Source organism: Canis aureus, chromosome 12 (genome assembly GCF_053574225.1).
Source record: "Canis aureus isolate CA01 chromosome 12, VMU_Caureus_v.1.0, whole genome shotgun sequence".
In the NCBI taxonomy this organism is placed as follows: Eukaryota; Metazoa; Chordata; class Mammalia; order Carnivora; family Canidae; genus Canis; species Canis aureus.
Window position 1 is genome coordinate 25,264,493 of NC_135622.1, and position 22,738 is coordinate 25,287,230.

At 41.4% G+C, this 22,738-nt stretch overlaps 1 protein-coding gene and 1 non-coding gene across 2 annotated transcripts in view; one reads left to right on the forward strand and one right to left on the reverse strand.

Moving 5' to 3' along the window:
* Positions 1 to 22,738, forward strand: part of USP39 (ubiquitin specific peptidase 39) — a 32,055-nt gene that overhangs the window by 3,584 nt on the left and 5,733 nt on the right. Inside the window, exons 3-10 of the mRNA XM_077843129.1 lie at positions 1,405 to 1,499; positions 2,664 to 2,800; positions 4,233 to 4,385; positions 9,643 to 9,868; positions 11,144 to 11,221; positions 12,814 to 12,881; positions 13,359 to 13,547; positions 18,800 to 18,942. Coding sequence (XP_077699255.1) covers positions 1,405 to 1,499; positions 2,664 to 2,800; positions 4,233 to 4,385; positions 9,643 to 9,868; positions 11,144 to 11,221; positions 12,814 to 12,881; positions 13,359 to 13,547; positions 18,800 to 18,942 — 1,089 coding nt within the window. The remainder of the gene's footprint in view (positions 1 to 1,404; positions 1,500 to 2,663; positions 2,801 to 4,232; positions 4,386 to 9,642; positions 9,869 to 11,143; positions 11,222 to 12,813; positions 12,882 to 13,358; positions 13,548 to 18,799; positions 18,943 to 22,738) is intronic.
* Positions 4,135 to 4,262, reverse strand: LOC144281438 (small nucleolar RNA SNORA35). The gene has a single exon (XR_013349972.1). It is a non-coding gene; the product is annotated as a small nucleolar RNA SNORA35 (small nucleolar RNA).

Genomic DNA, 22,738 nt, shown 5'->3' on the forward strand with positions numbered 1-22,738 from the left:
GGGCCAAAGGCAGGCACCAAACCGCTGAGCCACCCAGGGGTCCCCTATTTATTTTTTTAAAGATTTTAAATTTATTTTTTCGTGAGAGAGACACAGAGAGAAGGGCAGAGACATAGGCAGAGGGAGAAGCAGGCTTCCTGCAAGGAGCCCAATACAGGACTCAATTCCGTATCGGGGATCACGCCCTAAGCCAAAGGCAGATGCTCAACCGGCTAAGCCACCCAGGTGTCCCTAATTATTTTAAATTTAAATGTAAATATTAACTTGTGGCTATTGCCTCCTTTAATGGACAGTGCCGCTTTACTGGGACCATTACCAATTAATTAGAGTTAATGTTTGAGGAGAAATTTCTTTGTCACCTGTGGATTTAATGGAAGTAAAAGTTTTCTGTCCCCCCCCCCAAAAAAAATGTTTTTTGTCCCTTAACCTGCCCTGTACTCATAACATTACTTTGCAGTTAAATAAGTACATCTATTTGTAGGTATTCTAATATTCAGGCTTCCCATTTATTTTTATGGACAAAAATCGATTTTTCTTTTATAAAAGGATTTGTTCACTCTTGATGTCTTTTCACTGCCTCTCTCTCTTTTTTTTTTCCCTAGAGAAGGGGGTGGGCAGAGGAAGAGGGAGAGAATCTTGAACAGGTTCCACACCCAGCACAGAGCCTATGTGGGGTTAGATCTCACAACCCTGAATTATGACCTGAGTGAAATCAAGAGTTGGGACATTTAACTGACTGAGCCAACCAGGTGCCCCCCATCCGTAGTCTTTTATTTATGTATGTATGTATGTATGTATGTATTTAGTGTTTATTTATTTACTTTTTAAAAAGATTTTATTTATTTATGAGAGAGACAGAGAGAAAGAGAGGCAGAGACACAGGCAGAGGGAGAAGCAGGCTCCATGCAGGGAGCTCAACATGGGACTCCATCCCGGGTCTCCAGGATCACACCTCAGGCTGCAGGCGGTGCTAAGCCACTGCGCAAGCGGGACTGCCCCATCCCTAGTCTTTTAATTTGGAATGTTGTTGGGGCCCTGTTGCTTTAGTCCTACTTTTTAGCTTTTCCTCCAGAGAAAGTAACTGCAATAGAAGGTTTTCTACTGGTTGTAAATTTGAAAAAGAAAGAGGGTCATTGGCATTGTATGTCTGGTAGAGATACCTTGACATTGCTTTGGGAATTGGTGTGTAGGGGTGCTATATTAAATGTCTATTAAATGTCTATATTAAATGTCTAATGTTCCTCACAGTTTACATATGGTCGTTGAACTATCTCTGAAGGATGCTATGTGATGTTGTGGAATGTGGAGCCAATGCTGCTTCACTTGGGGGCTTTCCTAGACATCTCTCCCTATTAATTGTTTTTTTTTTTTTTCTTTTTTTCTTCTTTTGTTTGGCTCTTTTAGGAGTGTGCTGGACTTTGACTTTGAGAAACTATGTTCCATCTCCCTCTCACATATCAATGCATATGCCTGTCTGGTGTGTGGCAAGTACTTTCAGGGTAAGTAAATGTTGTATATTATAAACTTTCTAAGTTTTCAGTGCTAGCTACAGGTCTGCTCCAGAGAGGTTTTTTACTTTCTTTTAAAGAAGGTAAGCTGCTACCAGGAGTCACATCTGAGAATATCTATCTTTATTCCCAGGCAATTGGGATAATCCTAGGAAATCAATAGGAGGTTCTTCGGTCAGAACCTGTGTATGTATGAAAGGGAAGAAAAACTAGTTGAGGCTTTGTAGGAGGTCTTAAAGGCTGTGGGTTTTTGAATCTCTCATGTTTTCTGTACTCATGTCTTATTTTTTATTTTTTATTTTTTTTTTGAAAATCCTTTTGCTCTGAGGGCTTTTTCATCCTATTCTTTTCTGGAACTAGTCAATTCATTCAGACCAAGCACATGCTATGTACAGTATGCTGGAGGATTCAAAAGAAACATAAACTACATTCCTTGCTCTTATAAAGAGCTCATAGTCAAGGTTAACACATAAAACAATAAGCAAACTATAAGATCATAAGGATTACTGCTGGACTGTGTGGCAGTGAGTATGGATAAGGACTATGGGAGTTAAAATATGTAGAGATCAATATTAGCTGGAGCATTTGTGTTTAATTCATGGAGAAGGTCAATGTGGGACTTGAACTGGTAGGACATAGAAGATTGAATGGGTTAAGGTAGAGAGACTCTAGAAAAGAGTGGCATTCTGAACAAAGTTACATAGGTACAGGATTGTCCTGAATGTGGGTGTTTGGAAATGCAGGACTGAATGATGATGGATATTTGTAGTTGTACATGTATATATGCATATCTATGTATGTCTGTGCATGTATTATATATAATCTATGCGTAGGTAGTCTTACTTTTAGATAAAGTGGAACTAGCTCATACACAACTGCATGCACACACACATTTCACATTTATGTGTATGAAATTAGTTTCCCTAACCAATGGTTTATGCCATCCAGGGAATAAAGTACTAATGTGCTATTCTTTTTTCCTCTTTTTTGTGATGGGACAAGTTCATGTAAGAGATTCACTGACCAATTGGTATAGTACTTAGTTTTTGCTGGTATTAGTGTGTTCCAGTACAAAGTTATGAAAGGAAAATCAAATCTGATTTGTGTCTCTCTGGCATCTGTCCTACTCTTACAGCCTTTCATCCTTCCTTACAGGCCGAGGTTTGAAGTCTCATGCCTATATTCACAGTGTCCAGTTTAGCCATCATGTCTTCCTCAACCTCCACACTCTCAAGTTTTACTGCCTTCCAGACAACTATGAGATCATCGATTCTTCCCTGGAGGATATCACAGTATGTGTCCATGAGGGTTGATTTGGAACTAGTTCTCTTGGGAGCCATCCCAGGGCTCCTGGGGATCTGCCCCACCTGAGGTTACGGAAGAATCTCAATCCCTTGGGCTTGGAGAGGCTTCTTTTTCTTTGGGAGGAACCAGGGAGACTCTAGTAAGAAGATCAGGATTCATAAATGTGGTCTGATCTGTAGCCTAGCTGTTATTTCTGCATTTAATGTTGAGAATTAGGACTAAAGAAATATGGCTACTTTCTAACTTTAGGACTAAAGAAATATGGCTACTTTGTGAACTATATTAAGCTTTTATACTTTGGAATAGGGATGTGAATTGGGCCTGGTGTAGGACAGTGGATATCAAGCTGCATACCAGCTCCTGGCTACTTTTGATATGATGCGGCCAGAATGGCCAGTGTATCCCATATGTGGGCTCTGGTGTGTGATCTGTGCCAAGAGTCCCTGTATTTTTTTTTTTTTTCCTTTTTAAAGATTTTTAAGATTTACTTACTCATGAGAGACACAGAGACAGGGCCAGACACCTAGGCAGAGGGAGAAGCAGGTTCCCTGCGGGGAGCCTGATACAGGATTCAATCCCAGGACCCTGGGATCACAACCTGGGCCAAAGGCAGACCCTCAGCCACTGAGCCATCCAGGTGCCCCAAGAGTCACTGTACTTAAGTGGAGAGCATGGAAAGTCTTCTTGGGTTTGATTAATGTTGAAACTGTTGATTATAATTTTCCTTTTAAGCAAGTGTCTACATACACATGTTGACTGCTCTGTTCATTTTTAAGGAAAGCTTGGTGTTCAGAGTTTTGAAACATTATTTATGCTGCTTTTATAAGTTTTATAGGCCTATTAACAATTGAGGTTAAAGTAGTTCTAATACTTGGAGAAAGAGAAACAAATAAATGCAAGGTTTTAAAATGAATTAGTAGAAGACCTCTGTTCAGCCCTTTACATAATGACCCTTGTAACTCTGGGACTGGGGAAGGTTCTGTTCCTGCCCCTCTAACCACAGAGAATTCATGAGATCTCAGGTTTGCATTACTGCTTCTGTGCTGGGCCTATACTGGCTCTGTGTGAAGTTCCATGTGAGATTCTGCCTCCTGCTGCTTGCAGAAACTTGAGTGTCCTCCAGCTTCTGACAGTCATTTAATTTATCATGGAGTTGGCCAGACCTGGGGCTTGAGAAAAGACCTAGGATTCAGTGATTTTGGGTTAAACACAGAGATCCCTTTCTACATTAATAATGTGGAGAGGGCCTGTTCCATATTACCTCAGCCTTTATACCTATTGTTGGGAGCCCTTTGGGTGTGTGGTGAGGCATTCACAACCAAAGTGTTTCCTGTTTCTGGCAGAAATTGCTATTTCAGATATATCTTGTGAACTCTGTAGCAGTCCTGCAACAGCTTGGAATTTTCTTTTGCTTTGCAGTATGTGTTGAAGCCCACTTTCACAAAGCAGCAGATTGCAAACTTGGACAAGCAAGCCAAACTCTCCCGGGCATATGATGGTACTACTTACCTGCCAGGTATTGTGGGCCTGAATAACATAAAGGCCAACGACTACGCCAACGCTGTCCTTCAGGTAGGATCAGGATGGGAACAGTGGGGGAGGGAGAGAGGTAACCTGGGAATACCATGAAGTTTAGCCAAGAAATGACTCCTTTCTGTTATGATCATTGGTTCTTGAAGACATCAAGTCTTGCTGAGGACTGTACTTGACTATTTTTTTTTTTTTAAGATTTTATTTATTTATTAGAGAGAGAGAGGGAAAGAATGAGTGGGAGAAGGGAGGGGCAGAGGGAGAAGGAGACTTTCGGCTGAGCAGGGAGCCTAACACCAGAACTGGATCCCAGGTCTCTGGGATCATGACCTTAGCTGAAGGCCCACGCTTAACCAGCTGAGCCACTGAGGCGCCCCTGTACTTGAGTGTTCTATATCAAACAGAACATTTCTGTGTCAGCTCAAAGGGCTGCTGCCAGATGGTGAGGCCTCTTCTAGCCTCTGGAGTCAGTGGCCTCTGGAGTTTTCAAGGAATGAAGGATAGAATGTGTGTATGGCTTGGGAGTACCAAATAAGAAACATATGTGCAAGATGGGGTGTGTGTGTGTGTGTGAAATAGTGCAGATGTTCCTGTGCTAGTTGTCTGATGTCTTGATCCTGCTCTTAAGCTTACGGCTTGAACTGAGGAATGCAGAAAACCAGAGTTGTCTTATTTGCAATTAAGGTTTGTTTATGTAGAGGCGCCTGGGTGGCTCAGTAAGTTAAACATCTGCCTTTGGCTCAGGTCATGATCCCTGGGTCCTGGAATGGAGCCCTGCATCTGTCTCCCTGCTCAGTGAGGAGCCTGTTTCTCCCTTTCCCTCTGCCTGCCACTCCCGCTGCTTGTGCTCTCCCATTCTCTGTCAAATAAATAAATAAATTCTTCAAAAAAAGTTTTTTTTAAAAAAACTGAGTAATATTATGCATTGTAGGATGGTTAGAAAATGTTGATAAACACAAGAAAATTAATAATTTTGCTTAATTGACCAAAATTAATTAAAAAAACAAATATCTTTTTGGGGGTAGAAGATATAGAAAGTTTAAAGTGAAGTCTTCATTCTTCCCTTTCTCTAGTAGTCCATTATGGACTGGTTTAAAAGCAAATTTTGAAAGAGGCATCTGGGTGGTTCAATTGTTTGAGCATCTGATTCTTGATTTTGGCTTAGATCATGATCTCAGGGTTGTGAGATTGAGTCCTGCCTTCGGCTCCCTCCTCAGTGCTGAGTGTGCTTGAGATTCTCTCTTCCTCTGTCCCTCCCCCTGCTCATGTGCTCTCACATACCCTCCCTCCCTCCCTTCCTCCCTCCCTCCCTTCCTCTAAAATAAAGAAAAAATTAAGAAAAAGGTATATTATGAAATCATTACTGGGATACTTCATTTTATTGCACTTTGCTTTATTATACCTCTCAGAGGTTGTTCTTTTTACAAATTGAAGGTTTGTGGCAACCCTGTGTTGAGGAAGTCTTTTTTTTTTAAAGATTTTATTTGTTCATGAGAGACCCAGAGAGAGAGGCAGAGACACAGGCAGAGGGAGAAGCAGGGTCCATGCAGGGAGCCTGATGCGGGACTCGATCAAGGAACTCCGGGATCATGCCCTGGGCCGAAGGCAGACAGACACTCAGCTGCTGAGCCACCCAAGCATCCGGAGGAAGTCTTTCAACACCAATTTTCCAATAGCATTTGCTCGCTTCTTGACTCTCACATTTTGAGAATTCTTGCAGTACTTCAGGTTTTTTATTATATTTGCATTGCTGCAATCTCATGATAAAACTTTAGTGAATGAGGAGTTGTTTCTTACGGATGAGTGAAGAAAGTGGTTTCTTGAGGTGGAATCTACTGGTGAAGATGCTGTGAGGATTGTGGAAATGACCACAAAGGATTTGGAGTATTACATAAACTTAGCTGATGAAGCAGTAGCAAGGTTGTAAAGGATTGACTCTAATTTTGTAAGTGGTGCTGTGGGTAGGATGCTATCCAACAGCATTACATGCCATAGAGAAATTGTTTATGAAAGGAAGATTCAGTTGTTACCTTATTTTAATAAACTGCCACAGTCACCCTAGCCTTCAGCAACCTGATCAGTCAGTAGCCATCAGCATGGAGGCAAGACCTTCCACCAGCAAAAAGAGAGTGACTCACTGAAAGCTCAGGTGATGGTTAGCAATTTTTTTTGTTAGAGAGAGTGTGAGCATGAGTGGGGTGAGAGGAGGGACTGAGGGTGGGGAAGAGACAGAATCCTAAGCAGGCTCCATGCCCCTTGGGGAGCTTGACATGGGGCTCAGTCTCACAATCATAAGGTCATGACATGAGCCAAAATCAAGAGTAGGATGGTTAACCCACTGAGCCACCCAGGTGCCTGGATGGTTAGCATATTTTAGCAATAAAGTATTTTTAAATTAAGGTTTGTATGTTGTTTTTATTTTTTAATTTTTAAATTTTTTGTATGTTGTTTTTATAGATAGAAGCTATTGCCTACTTAAAGATTACAGTGTAGTGTAAACATAACCTTTAGGATGCATTGGGAAACCCCAAAAGTTCATTTGACTCTCTTTAAGAAAAAGGTATATTAAAAATGTATTATTTATTGTGATGGTTTGAAACCGAACCTGTGATACCTCTGAAATAGGCTTGTACGTATTCTTGTGCAGCATCTTTAATAATTATATGTTAATCCATTTTGTGGATGAATTGAAGCTTAATCATCACCTCTGTGTTAGTGTATTTAAGGCATAGGAGGGGACAGTGGGGAGACTGGGCTATGGGATGTTTGTAGCAATTCCCATACCCATCAACAACACAAAAGAGGATTCATCTTGCATTGTCACACTTTCCTCCCCATTTTGATACATTTAATGTACCTTTCCTCATTAGCTTCTAAAATTGATTATTTACATTTTTTAGTGTGATGTTGGGATGTATGTACTCATTTTTCTATTGGTGGTTTATTTCACTGAGCTTTAAGAGATATATATTAGTTTTTTTTGGTAGCATATATATATATATATATTTTTTTTTTTTTTAAGATTTTATTTATTCATGAGAGATAGTGAGAGAGAGAGAGGGGCAGAGACACAGACACAGGCAGAGGGAGAAGCAGGCTCCATGCAGAGAGCCCGATGTGGGACATGATCCCGGGACTCTGAGATCACGCCCTGAGCAGAAGGCAAACAAATGCTCAACCGGCGGGCCACCCAGGCATCCTATTGTATATGTTATAAACATTTCCTTCCAGTTCTTAGGCCTTTAAACTTTGCTTATGGTATTTTTGCATAAAGAATTTGGGTAAAAAATTATGAAGTTTTTATTAGTTTTGGTGTGTGTGACTGATGTCATGCTTTAGACCCTGGAAAGGTCAAATTCTTAGGTAGAGAGAGACTTTGCTTCTCTTATGGTCTTTCATGGCTTTGTGAAGACTTGGAAGATGAACAGAGGATTTGAAGCCTGGCATTAGCCTTGGCTTTGTGATGGGTTTTAGTTCCCATGGGAAGTTTTTATTTATAAAATAAGGAGATGAACAAACCCTTTGTGATATTATTGCTGCTAGAATGGGATTGAATGATGAAATACTCCATCTGGAGGCTGAATAGTTTCCTCTCTGACACTTACTTTTTGTATTGTTGCTGAAGCCCCTGAGCAGCCTTCCTCCAGAGCTTGGAGAACTGAGAACTAGGACGAACTTTATCCAGATTGCTTTCCTTTAGATAGTAACTCATTTTTTGGTAATTATTCTCTAAGCATGAAGTTCTTGTTTAGCTGAGCTCAGTTTGCAGGGGCTTTCCTGATCATGTCTATTGTTACAGTACTCCCTGTGTCTGGAGTTGTCCTGAGTTGTCTTCCGCTAAGACACCTGGGTTTATTGTGTCCAGCAGAAACCTGTCCTCCTTTCTAAATGGATTACCTTGCCAAAAAAGTTGTGCCCATAGTAAGCACAGTACTGGTAAGGATTCACAAACCAATTAGGAGGGGACTGTGGGGAGACTGTGTCTATTTAAGGTCTCTTCTGTGGTCTCCCTCCCAGTTTTGTAGTTCATACTAGTGAACATGTATTTCTTCCTGAACCCACATGGCTAGTATTGATCGTTCTGCCTCATGAGGTAAAATGTATTTTTGTTTTCCTAAATCTTTTGACCATTTCAATCCTATTTTTTTTTTATTCTTTATTTATTTATGATAGTCACACACACACACAGAGAGGCAGAGACATAGGCAGAGGGAGAAGCAGGCTCCATGCACCGGGAGCCCGACGTGGGACTCGATCCCGGGTCTCCAGTATCGCGCCCTGGGCCAAAGGCAGGCGCCAAACCGCTGCGCCACCCAGGGATCCTGACCATTTCAATCCTAACAGAATCAGTCCCTTTTATGTATATGTTCATTTTGTGTCATGTTTCCATAGAATTCATTTTTATTTCATTTTGTTTATATTTATTACCACTCTCTCAGTAAATACCACATTTGGGAAAAACACCGGATTTTAAGATAATTTACATATTATTTCATTTTATTTTATTTTTTAAAAAGATTTTATTTATTCATGAGACAGAGAAAGGCAGAGACATAAGCAGAGGGAGAAGCAGGCTCCCTCTGGGGAGCCCAGTGTGGGACTCAATCCTGGGACTCCAGGATCATGCCCTGAGCTGAAGGCAGCTCAACCACTGAGCCACATGGGCATCCCCATATTATTTTTATGTACAATGAAGAGATGTGGGATCTTTGGCCTCCAGGTAGTAATCTGTACCCTAGCCAAATGGAGTATTTAGGTTTCTAGCTCTCAATTCCTTATGAATCCAAAGATAGTCACAGGCCTAATTAGAGTAAATAAAGGAAATTATTTTAAAAAGCTGGTCAGTGGGGGCATCTGGGTGGCTCAACCAGTAAGCATCTGAGAATAAAATCTTAAAAAAAAAAAAAGTTGGTCAGTGAATAGGGCCTTAAATACTTTTTTTTTTTTTTTTTTTTTTTAATTTCTTTGGGGCACCTGGCTGGCTTAGTTGGTGGAGCATGTGACCCTTGACTTGGGATTGTGAGTTCAAGCCCCATTTTGGGAATAGACATTGCTTAAAAAAAATTAAAATTGTAACAAAACTTCTTCATTATGTCTATGTCAGTTAAGTGTCTACAGAACTGGACTTTATGTGAAATAGTACAGAGTTGTTTCTATAACATGAACTTTAAACCTGAGCATTTCCTTCTGCCTCTTGAGGGCCATCACAGGCCCAATTCTAGTAGAAGAGCTTGTTTCTGAGGTTGTGTGCGGGGCCCTGCATGGGGGTTCTGGATTAATTGGAGTGTTCTACTTCTAGGCTTTGTCTAATGTTCCTCCTCTACGGAACTACTTCTTGGAAGAAGATAATTATAAGAACATCAAGCGTCCTCCGGGGGATATCATGTTCTTGTTGGTCCAGCGTTTTGGAGAGCTGATGAGAAAGCTCTGGAACCCTCGAAATTTCAAGGCGCATGTCTCTCCCCATGAGATGCTTCAGGCTGTTGTCCTTTGCAGCAAGAAGACTTTTCAGATCACCAAGCAAGGTAAGAAACGAGTCCTTCATCTTTTCTAATGGTAGGGCAACAAAACCAGTTTGATGAGCAAATTTACTTGCACTTGAAGTGAACCTTGTTGTAACTGGGTGTGCTTCTAGTTGATAGCATGATTGGGTTCCTCATTCCTTTCATCAGTCTGCCCTGCTCAGAATCCTGTGACTTCATCTGGATAGAAAGTCTGTCTTATTTGGTAAACTAAACTGTATGGCTGAGGGGAAGATGAGGAGGCTTTGAGAAAGGCACCAGCTCTTAAGCACTTGCCGTGTTTGCTTCTCATTTTGTCATTCTGCAGACTAGATACTCCGATGACCTATTTTGACTCTTCATCCCTCCTAAGTACAATTAGTTATTGCCATGTGAGTAGAGAGGACACTCTGTAGCTCTTAGCACCTGGATCTCATACAACATCCTCTTGCCTCGTGTCTGTTTATTCACCATCCTTTCGTGCTGCTAGTAGGTTTTAGAGCAACAGGGATAAGCTGCACAGTTTTTTTCTTCCAGGAGCTCCTATTCTAGTTGGGAAGGTAGTTGTGTAAAAAGCTGACTCAAGGGTATAAGTGCTATGATAGATGAAGTGAAGTATGCTTTGGGAGGGGGCATAAAGCAAGGAACCCCAGCTGGGCACCTGGGAAGTTGGCCAGGGTCAGAGTGGAGGAAGAGCTAGCTGAGTTCTAGGCACAGTGGAGATAGGTCAGGGCTGGGCATTCCAGGTAGTGAGGATGCTTCCAACAGCGTGGACATGCCCGGAACAGATGGAAGGCTGCCAGTAGCCAGGTGCCTAGAGTCCAGGGGACAGTGTGAGAGCTGAGGTGGGAGGGAGGGACTAGATCATCCGGTTTAGGTGCTGCAAAGAGGAGCTTGGGTTATACCCTGACAACAGTGGGGAGTTAGTGAAGGCCTTTAGGCCAAGATGTGACATCAGACTTAAGTTTTAAAAACATGATTCAGGCTGAGGAGTGATTTAGAGGGGAAATTTAATACTGGCTTTTGGTGGCTGGTGAGATACAAGTTTGAAGTAGAGATGATAATCAAAGGTACTAGTTGGGTCAGAGAGCCCAAGGAGAGAGTGAAGACTGGAAGACTAAGGGCTTGACCTTGAGGAGTGCCAGCATTTACTGACCAAATAAAGAGGCAGCCAGGGGAAGGAATGGTGAGGCCTAGAAGGAAAGGAAAACCAGGAATGTGACATCATGCCAGCCAGTGCATGGTTTGTGTTATACTAATTTCCAGCTTTGACGTGTCCCACCCTTCCTTCTTTTCCAGGGGATGGAGTTGACTTCCTGTCCTGGTTTCTGAATGCTCTGCACTCAGCTCTGGGGGGTACAAAGAAGAAAAAGAAGAGTAAGTCATTTTCTTTTGTAAGAGCTCTTTTCTGTTTACTTTTTTTTTTTTTTTTTTTTAGATTTTATTCATTTATTCACGAGAAACACAGAGAGGCAGAGACATAGGCAGAGGGAGAAGTAGTCTTCATGCAGGGAACCTGATGCGGGACTTGATCCCAGGATCATGCCCTGAGTCAAAGGCAGACGCTCAACGCTGAGCCACCCAGGGATCCCTGTTTGCTTGTTTTTACGGCACTTTGCAACTTCCCATCCTTTTCTTAACTGTTTATTTTTTTGTGTCAGGGTAGTGTCTATGTACACGTGAACTAAGCTTTATTCCTGAACAGGCTCCTCTCCATTTAAAAAAATTAGGATATGGTTATTATCTGATAGCATGCTTAGTTAATACATGGAAATGGTTACAATTGCACTCTAGAAATCCTGATCCAGTTCTGTGCTGAGGGGCTGGCAGCATTTTGTCAACTGGTAGTCTGGTAGTGCAAGAGTTAATGTGAGGAGGGCTCACTGAGCTGTTTGTGTGGCTTCTAAATTGGTGAAGCAGACTAAAAGCTAGTTCCTCCCCCTGAGCCTGTACTTGGAGAAATGAGGCTGTCTTCCAAAAAGATTCCCAGTCTTCAAGTCCTCTATCCTTAATATCCATGTTGGCATTACAACTAGATGGTTTCCATGAATGCCAAAATTAACCGTTAGCTTAGAGACTGCTGAGCTAGATGAATAATTTTGGAGACCTAATGCAGTTTTTTTCTTGTCCTTTTTTCGGTTCTGCTGGTGTTGATGTTTATATTGATGTGGAATTGTGGGCTGGCGTTCTTTCTACTAGGTTGCCGTGCCACCTCTGCTGGATGTCTTCAGCCTGTGCACATCCTCTGATGAATTCTGTAACTTGTGTCCTATCAGGATTCTAGAACCCTGTTGTTCTTTCTCATTGCTTTGGTTCTCTTCTCTGTCCTGTCCCTTAGTCTGCATTTCTTTTATTTATTTATTTTTTAAAGATTTTATTTATTTATTCAGGAGAGAGACATTGAGAGAGAGAGAGAGGCAGAGACACAGGCAGAGGGAGAAGCAGGCTCCACACAGGGAGCCTGATGGGGGACTCAATCCCGGGACTCCAGGACCATGCCCTGGGCCGAAGGCAGTTGCTAAACTGCTAAGCCACCCAGGGATCCCCTCTGCATTTCTTTTATGTCTAGTGCAAGGTGGATTCCTGTCTTCCTTTGCATACAGCGTATGGTTATGGGAAATTCTTTGGATCTGTCTTACTTTGCTTATGAATTTTTTTGTGATAAGTCTCTAGGCCTTATAAATCATTCATTCATTTCAAACACACTTAATTTTTCTCTTATGGGCCAGACCCTGTGCTGGGGGGTCAAGGGGCATCTTGTGGAGAAGACAGACATAAAATAATTACTTGCACAAATAATGTAAGGTACCATGGTGGTATATGTTACATAGGTACTTTTGTGTTTAGTGAGAGCTTTAGGTCTTATGCTAGAAGATGCTGGTTTATTTCATAAATTTAGAAGTTAGGACTATATTTTTGAAATGCTTTCCAACCTGACAGAATTTGCATTTTGATTTCCATTTGTACAGCTATTGTGACTGATGTTTTCCAGGGGTCTATGAGGATCTTCACTAAAAAGCTTCCTCATCCTGATCTGGTGAGTTGAACCTCAACCTGACTCTTGGCCTGATTTATCTTGCCTGAGAGGATTTAGGGTTGACAAAGAGAGTCTTAGAGAGCTATCAAGGCCCGTTGCCCCAGGATGAGGTTCTGTACAACCCTGCCCAGACAGTTCCTTAGATTCCTGTCACACCGGTGTGTTCATTAAGTTTGGAAGTTAGCCACTGGGTGGTGCTGGCGTGGTTTTTCAGAAAGGTCAGATGAGCTTTCTAAACCATTTGGAAATATTTTAAAAAGTCCGATATTTAAGTTAAATGTCTTTGGAGATGGACATCCATCGGTTTTTGCATTACCCTAACCAGGTGTGCTGCCCATGAAATGTGCAGTCTCTTGGGTACCCTTTTCATTTACTTACAAACAAAAGGAAGTAAACGTAACAAAAACATTTTCTTTTCGTGTGATGGTCTCTACTGCTCATTCTCCTTCCCTCCTTTATCTTCTCCTTCATTTCTAGCCAGCAGAAGAAAAAGAGCAGCTGCTGCATAATGATGAATACCAGGAGACAATGGTGGAGTCCACCTTCATGTACCTGACACTCGATCTCCCTACTGCTCCCCTCTACAAGGATGAGAAGGAGCAGCTCATTATCCCTCAGGTGCCGCTCTTCAACATCCTGGCCAAGTTCAACGGTATCACTGAGAAGGTAGCCCATTTGCACAGCTGCCTGCTGATGCCCCTTTCTCGGTTGATTTTTTTCAGTTTCTTTTTATTTTTTATTTATTTTTTAAACATTTAAAAAATTATTTTTATTTATTTATTCATGAGAGAGAGAGAGAGAGGCAGAGACACAGGCAGAGGGAGAAGCAGGCTCCATGCTGGGAGCCCAATGTGGGACACGATCCCAGGTCTCTAGGATCAGGCCCTAGGCTGAAGGCAGCTCTAAACCGATGAGCCACCCAGGCTGCCCCCAGTTTCTTTTTATACTTTGAGGTCACCATGTGTGTGGAATGCATTTATCATAAAACATATTATCTGTATTGAGGTTCCCAGACTCCATGCTGTTTCTAGCGGATTACCCCAACTCTTAATTTGATTTGCTGTGCCCTTTCTTGTACTTCTCATATGTTCCTTTAATCCATCTGCCTCTGGGTAGGTTGGAGAAAGGAGGGGATATTTAGGACAGTAGACGCTCAGAAAAGTAGGAAAAACTCCCATCTTTTAAAAAATGTAGTGTCAATATTAAAGTGGAAAAAAACAGCCAAAATATAAATAAAGTGAAATAACTTATTCTGTCACATTACTTTTTTTTTTTTTTTTTAAGATTGACTTGAGAGAGAGAGCATGCGCACATGTGCATGAGCAGGGGAGGGGAGGAGCAGAGGGAGAGAGAATCCTGAAGCAGACTTCCTGCTGGGTGCAGACCGGATGCAATGCAGGGATCGGATGCAATGCAGGGATCGATCCCAGGGCCCTGAGATCATGACCTGAGTCAAAATCAAGAGTTGAATGCTTAACTGATGGACCAGCTAGGCACCTCTATGATACTACTTTTTATGAAGTTAAAAGTATCTTATCTATTGAATTAACTGTTTCTTGGTTTAATTCCCTTTTTCATGCTAGACAGATTTAATCCTTTTGGTTCTTTACTGGAAGAATTTTTTTTTTTAGATTTTATTTATTTATTCATGAGAGACACAGAGAGAGGGGCAGAGACACAGGCAGAGGGAGAAGCAGGCTCCATGCAGGAAGCCCGATGTGGGACTTGATCCCAGAACTCCGGGATCACACCCTGAGCCGAAGGCAGACGCTCAACCACTGAACCACCCAGGCATCCCAGAATTTTTTTAGCTTAATGTCTCATTCCCTACTGTTTCTGCCTTTTCATTAGCTAAGGTTCTTTTTTTTTCAGATATTAAATACCCATAAAAAGTTCACTAAAAGAGAAACTGTATTGAAAGGCATCTATCTCTTTAGGATCTTAGGGAGACTTGAACTGAGCAGGACTTGGAAGGATGAAACGAGAGTGCAGGTGTTGTCAGAAGTGGCGGTCTGTTGATTGTCCCTTGTACAGGCTGCCATTACCTTATCTCCAAGGCCCTGCCTCTGCTCCAGGTTCCCTGGACGGAGTTGAAAGGCCTGTTTGAATCAGATGTCCATTCTATTCAAGGACCCTGTGACTAGGGGCCTTTCCTTGAAAAGGCTGAATTGTGAGCTTGACAGGCACCCCAGAACTCCAAAACATACCTCCCCTGACCTCCATCACTGTTTCTGTCCAGTGCCCAAGTCCGTTGTCAGGTACTTTTAGCAAGTTTAGTAAGCAAAACAGTCTCTTGATGTCATGTATAGTGGCAGCTGCCCATGTCTCTCACATACACGCACATACACACACACACACAGATTGGTAAAAATGATACCTAAGATGTCTAACCTGTGTTTTAGACTCGTTTCATTTTGGGGAGGTGAAAGAGACACTTTAGGGTTTGTGTAGCTCAATTTCTTTATTTCATGATTTTAAGTGACAGAACTGGGAATCTAAACTCAGATTTTTCATCTGACTTTTTCAGCCATGCCACTCTTGGTCCCTGTTATCACTGTTTGTTCAAACTTAAGTAATTTTGAGATTCCCATGAACCCTCAGTATCGATTTAAATTGATTTTTACTATAATAATACTTGTTAGTATAAATGTAAACTTTGGTATAAGCTCATTATACCTATAGCTTTTAAGCAAGCATGAAATTATAACATGTTTATAAGTTATGCAGAGGGGGATCCCTGGGTGGCTCAGCAGTTTAGCGCCTGCCTTTGGCCCAGGGTGTGATCGTGGAGTCCCAGGATCAAGTCCCACATTGGGCCCCCTGCATAGAGCCTACCTTGTCTCTGCCTCTCTGTCTCTGTATCTCTCATGAATAAATAAGTAAAATGTTTAAAAAAAAAAAAGTTATGCAGACAAAACTTTGAAACTAATAAAATTGATTAATGGTGCTATTACAATATGATGTGTAGTTACAGCTAAATTATTCCTTGCTATATGAATGTGGTTTGCTGTCCATGGTGAAGTCCCCTGCCCCACCATTTTCTCAGGAACTCCTGAGAAAACTTTGAGGCTGTGATATCATTTAGGTGTTAAATCTTTCCCTAGTCTGAGATAATTAAAAAGAATGCTTCTTGATGTCTACTTGTTCATAGATTTAGATATAACAGTGAAATCTCTTAGCATTTACCTGATTAAAAAATTTTTTTGGTGGAGGGCACCTGGCTGGCTCAGTCGGGGGAGCATGTAACTCTTGATCTTGGGGTTGTAAATTCAAGCCCCACATTGGGTGTAGACATTACTTAAAAACCTTTGGGGCACCTGGGGGGCTCAGTTGGTGTAGTGTCTGCCTTCAGCTCAGGTCATGATCTTGGGGTCTTGGGATTAAGCTCTGTATTGGGCTCTCTGCTTAGCGGGGAGTCTGCTTCTCCCTCAGACCTTTTCCCCTCCCCCGCTCCTGCTTGTGCTCTCGCTCACTCTGTTCTCACACAGGCACGCGTGCTCTGTCTCTCTCTCAAATGAGTAAATTAAAAAAAAAAAAAAAAAAAAACCCAAACTTTAAATTTTTTTTTTTTTTGGCTTTTAACACAGTATGTTATTTCAACCACACAGAAGTTACTTGATACCAACAAAAAGATATTTTTTCCAGTAGTGTTTATATCTGTAGATGATCAAAAATTTGTCAGAAGTGTGCCTATGGTGTGTGTACCAGAGATGGAAAGCTTATTTTTCCAGTGTTCTCAGGTTACTCATCATGTGACAGGGAACTTGATTTAAAAAAAACAACACACAGCTTTATTGAGATATAATTCACATACCATACAGTGAACCCATTTAAGGTTTATAACTGAGGGCACCTGGGTGGCTCAGTTGGTCAAGTGTCACCCTTTGGCTCAGCTCATGATCTCGAGGTCCTAGGATCAAGCCCTTTGTTGGGCTCCTTCTTCCTTAGGGAACCTGCTTCTCCCTCTGTCTCACGTGAATAAATGAATAAAATCTTTAAAAAAATGAAGTTTATAATTGAATGGTTTTTACTATATCCACAGATTTGCTACCACCACAGTTAGTTTTAGAACATTTTCATCATTTGTGTTTTCATCATCCTTCAGTTACCATCTCAACCTTCTCCTTTCCCCTATGGGGCAACCTTTTTATTTTTTTTTTTCAAGATTTTTAAAAATTTATTTGACAGAGATAAGCAGGGGAAGTGGCAGGCAAAGGGGGAGGGTGGCTTCCCACTAAGCAGGGAGCCCGATGCGATGTGGGGCTCCATCCCAGGACCCCGGGATCATGACCTGAGTCAAAGGCAGATGCTTAACAATAGAGCCACCCAGATGGCAACTTCTAATCTACTTTCTCTCTCTGGATTTGCCTATTCTGGACATTTCTTGTAAGTAGAATTCTATAATATGTGGTCTTCTATGATTTGCTTCTTTCACTTAGTGTAATGTTTTCAAGGTTCATCCATATTGTAGTATGTGTCACTACTTCATTCCTTTTTGTGGCCAAATAATATCTCATTGTGTGAATATACCATATCTCGTTTATCCGTACAGCGGTCAATGGACATTTGGGATTGTTTCTACCTTTCGGCTACTGTCAATAATGCTGCCATAAATATTAGTCTACAAGTTGTCCTGTGAACGTGTTTTCATTTCTCTTGGGTGGTAATTAAGCGAAATTGTTAGGCTTTCTGGTAACTTGTTTAGCCATTTGAGGAGCTGCCAGACTATTTCCTGAAGTGGCTACACCGTGTTGTATTTCTGTCAGTAGTGTAGGAGTGTTCCAGTTTGTCTACATCTTCACCTTCATCTAACAGTTGTTATTGTTCATCTTCTGAGTTAGAAACATCCTACCTAATAGGTGTGAAGTGGTAGCTCATTATGGTTTTGAGTTGTATTTCCGTGATGACTAATGCTGTTAAAGTGTCTTTTCATGTGGTCCTGGGCCCTTTGTGTATCATCTTTGGAGAACTGTCTCTTTAGATCCTTTGTATATTTTTTAATTGGGTTATCTGTTTATTATTGAGTTGGAATGCTTTATATCATCTGGATTCCAGTCCTTTATCAGATATCTGATTTTGCAGACATTTTCTCCTCTTTTGTAGAGTGCATCTTCACCCTCTTGATAGTATTGTTTGAAGCATAGAAGATTTAAGTTTCGATGAAATTCTGTCTAGGTGTTCTTTTGAAGTGTGTGCTTTTGGTTTCATATGTAAGAATCCATTGTTAAATCCCAGGCCTGGAAAATTTACCGATATGTTTTCTTCTAAGACTTTTGTGGTTTTAGTTCTTAGATCTGCTAGGATACTCTCAATGATAAGCAGCCCTTCACTGCTTCAAAAGTACTTGTTCAGTGGGTGTATGCCTCTCTGGTCAGGAGGTGCTTCTTTATTTTGAATTCAGTGAGACTTTTGTCGTTTTAATTCTGCAGCTTTTAACAAATCTTGTTTTTCATCTGACATTTTTGCTTTCATTGTAAAAACACACACCCACATTGCCATGGGTGGAGTTCAGCAGCATGCTCATGTGCTGGTGTAAACATGGCCCGCAGTTGTATTTTAGGCAACCTTAGCTGCATTGCTGTCCCAGACCCTTTATGTGGCTTCTGGAATCAGGTGTCTTCTGAATTCTTAAGCGCAAGGTAGGATTATATTTAAAAATCAAACAAGGGGACCTGGGTGGCTCAGTGGTTAACTGTCTGGTTGTGATCTCAGGTCCTGGGATTGAGTCCTGCATCAGGTTCCCCTCAGGGAGCCTGCTTCTCCCACTACCTATGTCTGCCTCTCTCGCTCTCTCTGTTTCTCATAAATAAATAAAGAAAATCTTAAAAAAGATTTTAACAAGCCAAGCCAAAACAAAACTTACTCCCTGCCCCAGTATTCCAGCACTGATTTGATAATTTCCCTCTTACTCTGTCTAGGAATATAAGACCTACAAGGAGAACTTTCTAAAGCGCTTCCAGCTCACCAAGCTCCCTCCATATCTCATCTTTTGTATTAAGAGATTCACTAAAAACAATTTCTTTGTGGAGAAGAATCCAACTATTGTCAACTTCCCTATTACGTGAGTATTCTCCTGCTTCACTTCCTCTTAGGGGTAGTGAGCCTGAATCTCTTTTCATATTTTTGTACCATTTATTTGGGACTGTCTAGAGATTGCTGGGAACAGAGCCTACAGACACTGCGTAAGTTAAGGGTTCTTTTTAGAAAGATACAAATATTTCAGGGACTTCAAAGATAGATGTTTACCTCGAGGCGGTCTTCCTTTCACCTTTTCTCCTCTTGTCCTCTTGCTTGCTGGGAAGTGTGTAGTCTTTCAATGTAGGAAAAAATAGTTGATGAAAGTAGGGCAGGACAGGTAGGATGCTGCCTGGCCATGAAGATGCTCTCGGGAAGTTGGAGTCTGACTATCTTGGTGGTCATTGCATCTTCTTGCATATTGTAGGTAGGCATGGATAGTGGTGATGGTTCCACATTTGTCTTGTCATCTTTGGGTCCTTCTGTCTTAATTTTTTCCCCAGAAGGTAAAATCTAGATTGCGTTTAATTTCTCCCTAGTGGCAAGAAAGATAAATTTTGATATATGGTCTTATTTTTAGTTTATCATGCAGTTGTCTTTTTACTAACATTTATGAGTATATTATTATTATTATTATTATTATTATTATTATTATTACTTTTAAAGATTTTATCTATTTATTCGTGAGAGACAGAGAGAGAGAGAGAGAGAGAGAGAGGCAGAGACAGGCAGGGGGAGAAGCAGACTTCATGCAGGGAGCCCGACATGGGACTGGATCCCGGGTCTCCAGGATCACATCCTGGACTGAAGGCAGCGCTAAACCGCTGAGCCACCCGGGCTGCCCATTTGAGTATTTTAATGCAAATTGGGAGGAGTTGTACAAGATGCTTTCATTTTGCTGTACTTTCTAACTCAGAAAGTTCCTGCAAGATCCTTTTGGAGGTAGATATTTGGTTTCCAATTCTCAGGAGACGTGGTTTTTCATACTCTGAACAAAATATCTTTGAGAACATGGAGAAACCTGGTGGTAGGACTGGTAGGAGGAAGTGTGGGTCTCTTTGCTGGCATTTAGAAAAGATAAGAATGGAGCCCTAAAGTAGTTTTTGGTCAAAAAGGATTTGGGTGTATATATGACAGAATTAACTTGATGTTTAGCTCAGTAGGGATGTTTTTTGTGTTTTTTTTTTCCCCCCAAACCTTCATAGAGTAGTTTGGGAGCTGTGATTTATAAATGCTCATCCCTTCCTTCCTTTCCTTCTCTCTCCATCCCTCTCAGTTTTTTTTTTTTTTTAATTTTTTATTTTTTTAATTTATTTTTTATTGGTGTTCAATTTACTAACATACAGAATAACCCCCAGTGCCCGTCACCCATTCACTCCCACCCCCCGCCCTCCTCCCCTTCTACCACCCCTAGTTTGTTTCCCAGAGTTAGCAGTCTTTACGTTCTGTCTCCCTTTCTGGTATTTCCCACACATTTCTTCTCCCTTCCCTTATATTCCCTTTCACTATTATTTATATTTCCCAAATGAATGAGAACATATAATGTTTGTCCTTCTCTGATTGACTTACTTCACTCAGCCCTCTCAGTTTCTCAGTTGCCTAAACTACACCAAGACTGCCAATTTTCTCCTTTGAAAATGGTCCTAGGTCTTACTTCTGTGTAGTGTTTTTAAGACGGTAGTACCTGAAAGTGAAGAGGCTTCAGTGCTGTGCCATTCTAGCTGTGTGACTTTGGGCAGGTTATTTGCATATATATTGGAGTTATTCATACATGGATAAAATGAGAGCTTGGACTAGGTGAACTCTAGGAATCCTTCCAAGAATAACGTTTTATTTTTCCAGTTCCACAATCACCAGGAATCTGAGAACAATTGCGGGGATGAGGAGAGAAAACCTCTAGTTAGTATTACAGGAAAATCTCTTCGCTTTTCAAAACCACACTCTTTGTCATGTTCTTCACTAGCATCTTGTCTGTGTGACAGATAGAGTGAAATTGGATATGGAAGCCAGCTCTCTGCTATCTTGAGTGAGACAGTAGAGAACCTTTCTCTGTAAGTCCATGTAGTGAGGTTTTCTTTCAGAACTGGACTCTTGTGAATTGTCACAGTCACCAGTGTGTTCCTGGTAGGAGGGAGTGCTCTGGACTCTAGGACAGTTCCAGAGGAAGGAGGACTGTGTATTGATAATAGTTCCTGCTCAGTCACCACAGAAATGTCCTTACTCTGTTGGTTTCTTTTACATTGCACTTGGATTATATTTTTTTGGCTACCAGCTGCATTTAGGTTTTTGGTAACTGACTTCAGTAGTTTGTCCTTGAAAAGCTTACTTTGGAGAATTTGAGAAAAAGTTAAATCCTTTATTTCTTTTAGGTTTTATTTATTTATTGGAGAGAGGGAGCACGAACAGGGGAGGGGCAGAAGGAGAGGGATAAACAGACTTCCTGCTGAGCAGGAAGCCTGATGTGGGCTCTATCCCAGGACCTTGGGATCATGACCTGAGCCAAAGGCAGGCGCTTAACTGACTGAGTTAGTTAAGTGCCTGGGTGCAGGCACCCAAGAAAAAGATAAATTCTTACCTAGTCAGCCTTTCAGAGACTAATTCTGGAAATCTGCACTTTAAATGCATTATGCACTATAATTACTTAGGATGTAATATGGTTCTAGATTAGCTAAAGCCTACACTCTTTTTAAAGAATTATTTATTTTAGAGAGAGAGTGTACACACACACAAGACCGAGAAAGAGCAAGAGAGCAAGCTCGTGCAAGTGGCGGGAAGGGCAGAGGGGAAGGGAGAGGAAGAGGAAAGAATCCCAAGCAGACTCCATGCTGAGGGAAGAGCTAAATGTGGGGTTCAGTTTCATGATCCATGAGATCATGAGCTGAGCCAAAACCAAGAGTCAGACATTTAACTGACTGAGCCACCCAGGTGCCCCTAAAGTCTCTACTTTTGCAAAAGTCTCTTTTCATACCTAATTTTTCTCCTGTGTTTTATTCATAACACATCTTTTTACCAGAGATTGAGCGGATTTGCAATGATTAGGTGCCCTCTGCTGGTTTGGGGATAGGGTTTTGGAGCACAGGATTAAAGCTGTACTTCCAGCTAATTAGGTGTTCTCTGAATTGAGCTGTTTTGATTAGGAGAGGAGTGTGGTGGGCTCCTTTGGCTATTTTCTAAAACAAAATGATTTAAAAAAAAGATTTTATTTATTTATTCATGAGAGAAACAGAGAGGTAGAGACATAGGCAGAGGGAGGTGTAGGCTCCCTCTGGGAAGCTGGATGTGAGACTTGATCCCAGGACCCTGAAAGTAGATGCTCAACCACTGAGCCACCCAGGCATCCCAAATCAAAATGATTTAACATGTTTTCATTCCTTTGTCACTTAACAGTTTTGATTCAGTCATGAAAACTGAAGTATTTATACTTCTGAAGATTCTCTAGGATTTCTTAAGACAGACATGTCTGGACAGCTGTTTTTATGTTTTTTTTTTTTTTTTTTTTTTTTTTTAAGATTTTATTCATGAGAGATACAGAGAGAGAGAGAGAGAGAGAGAGGCAGAGACACAGGCAGAGGGAGAAGCAGGGTCCATGCAGGGAGCCCAACACAGACTTGATCCCGGGTCTCTAGGATCATGCCCTGGGCTGAAGGCGGCGCTAAATCGCTGAGCCACCGTGGCTGCCCAGGACAGCTGTTTTTAAAGCTGAGGATCACTAGCACCAGAAGATAGCTCTTTGCAGCCAGCAGGCATTTTGGCTCTCTAGAGCTTTCATGGATTTCTTTCAACTCATATCTAAATTATCTTCAACAATAAATGTTGCAATCTACACTGTACGCTATTAGTCT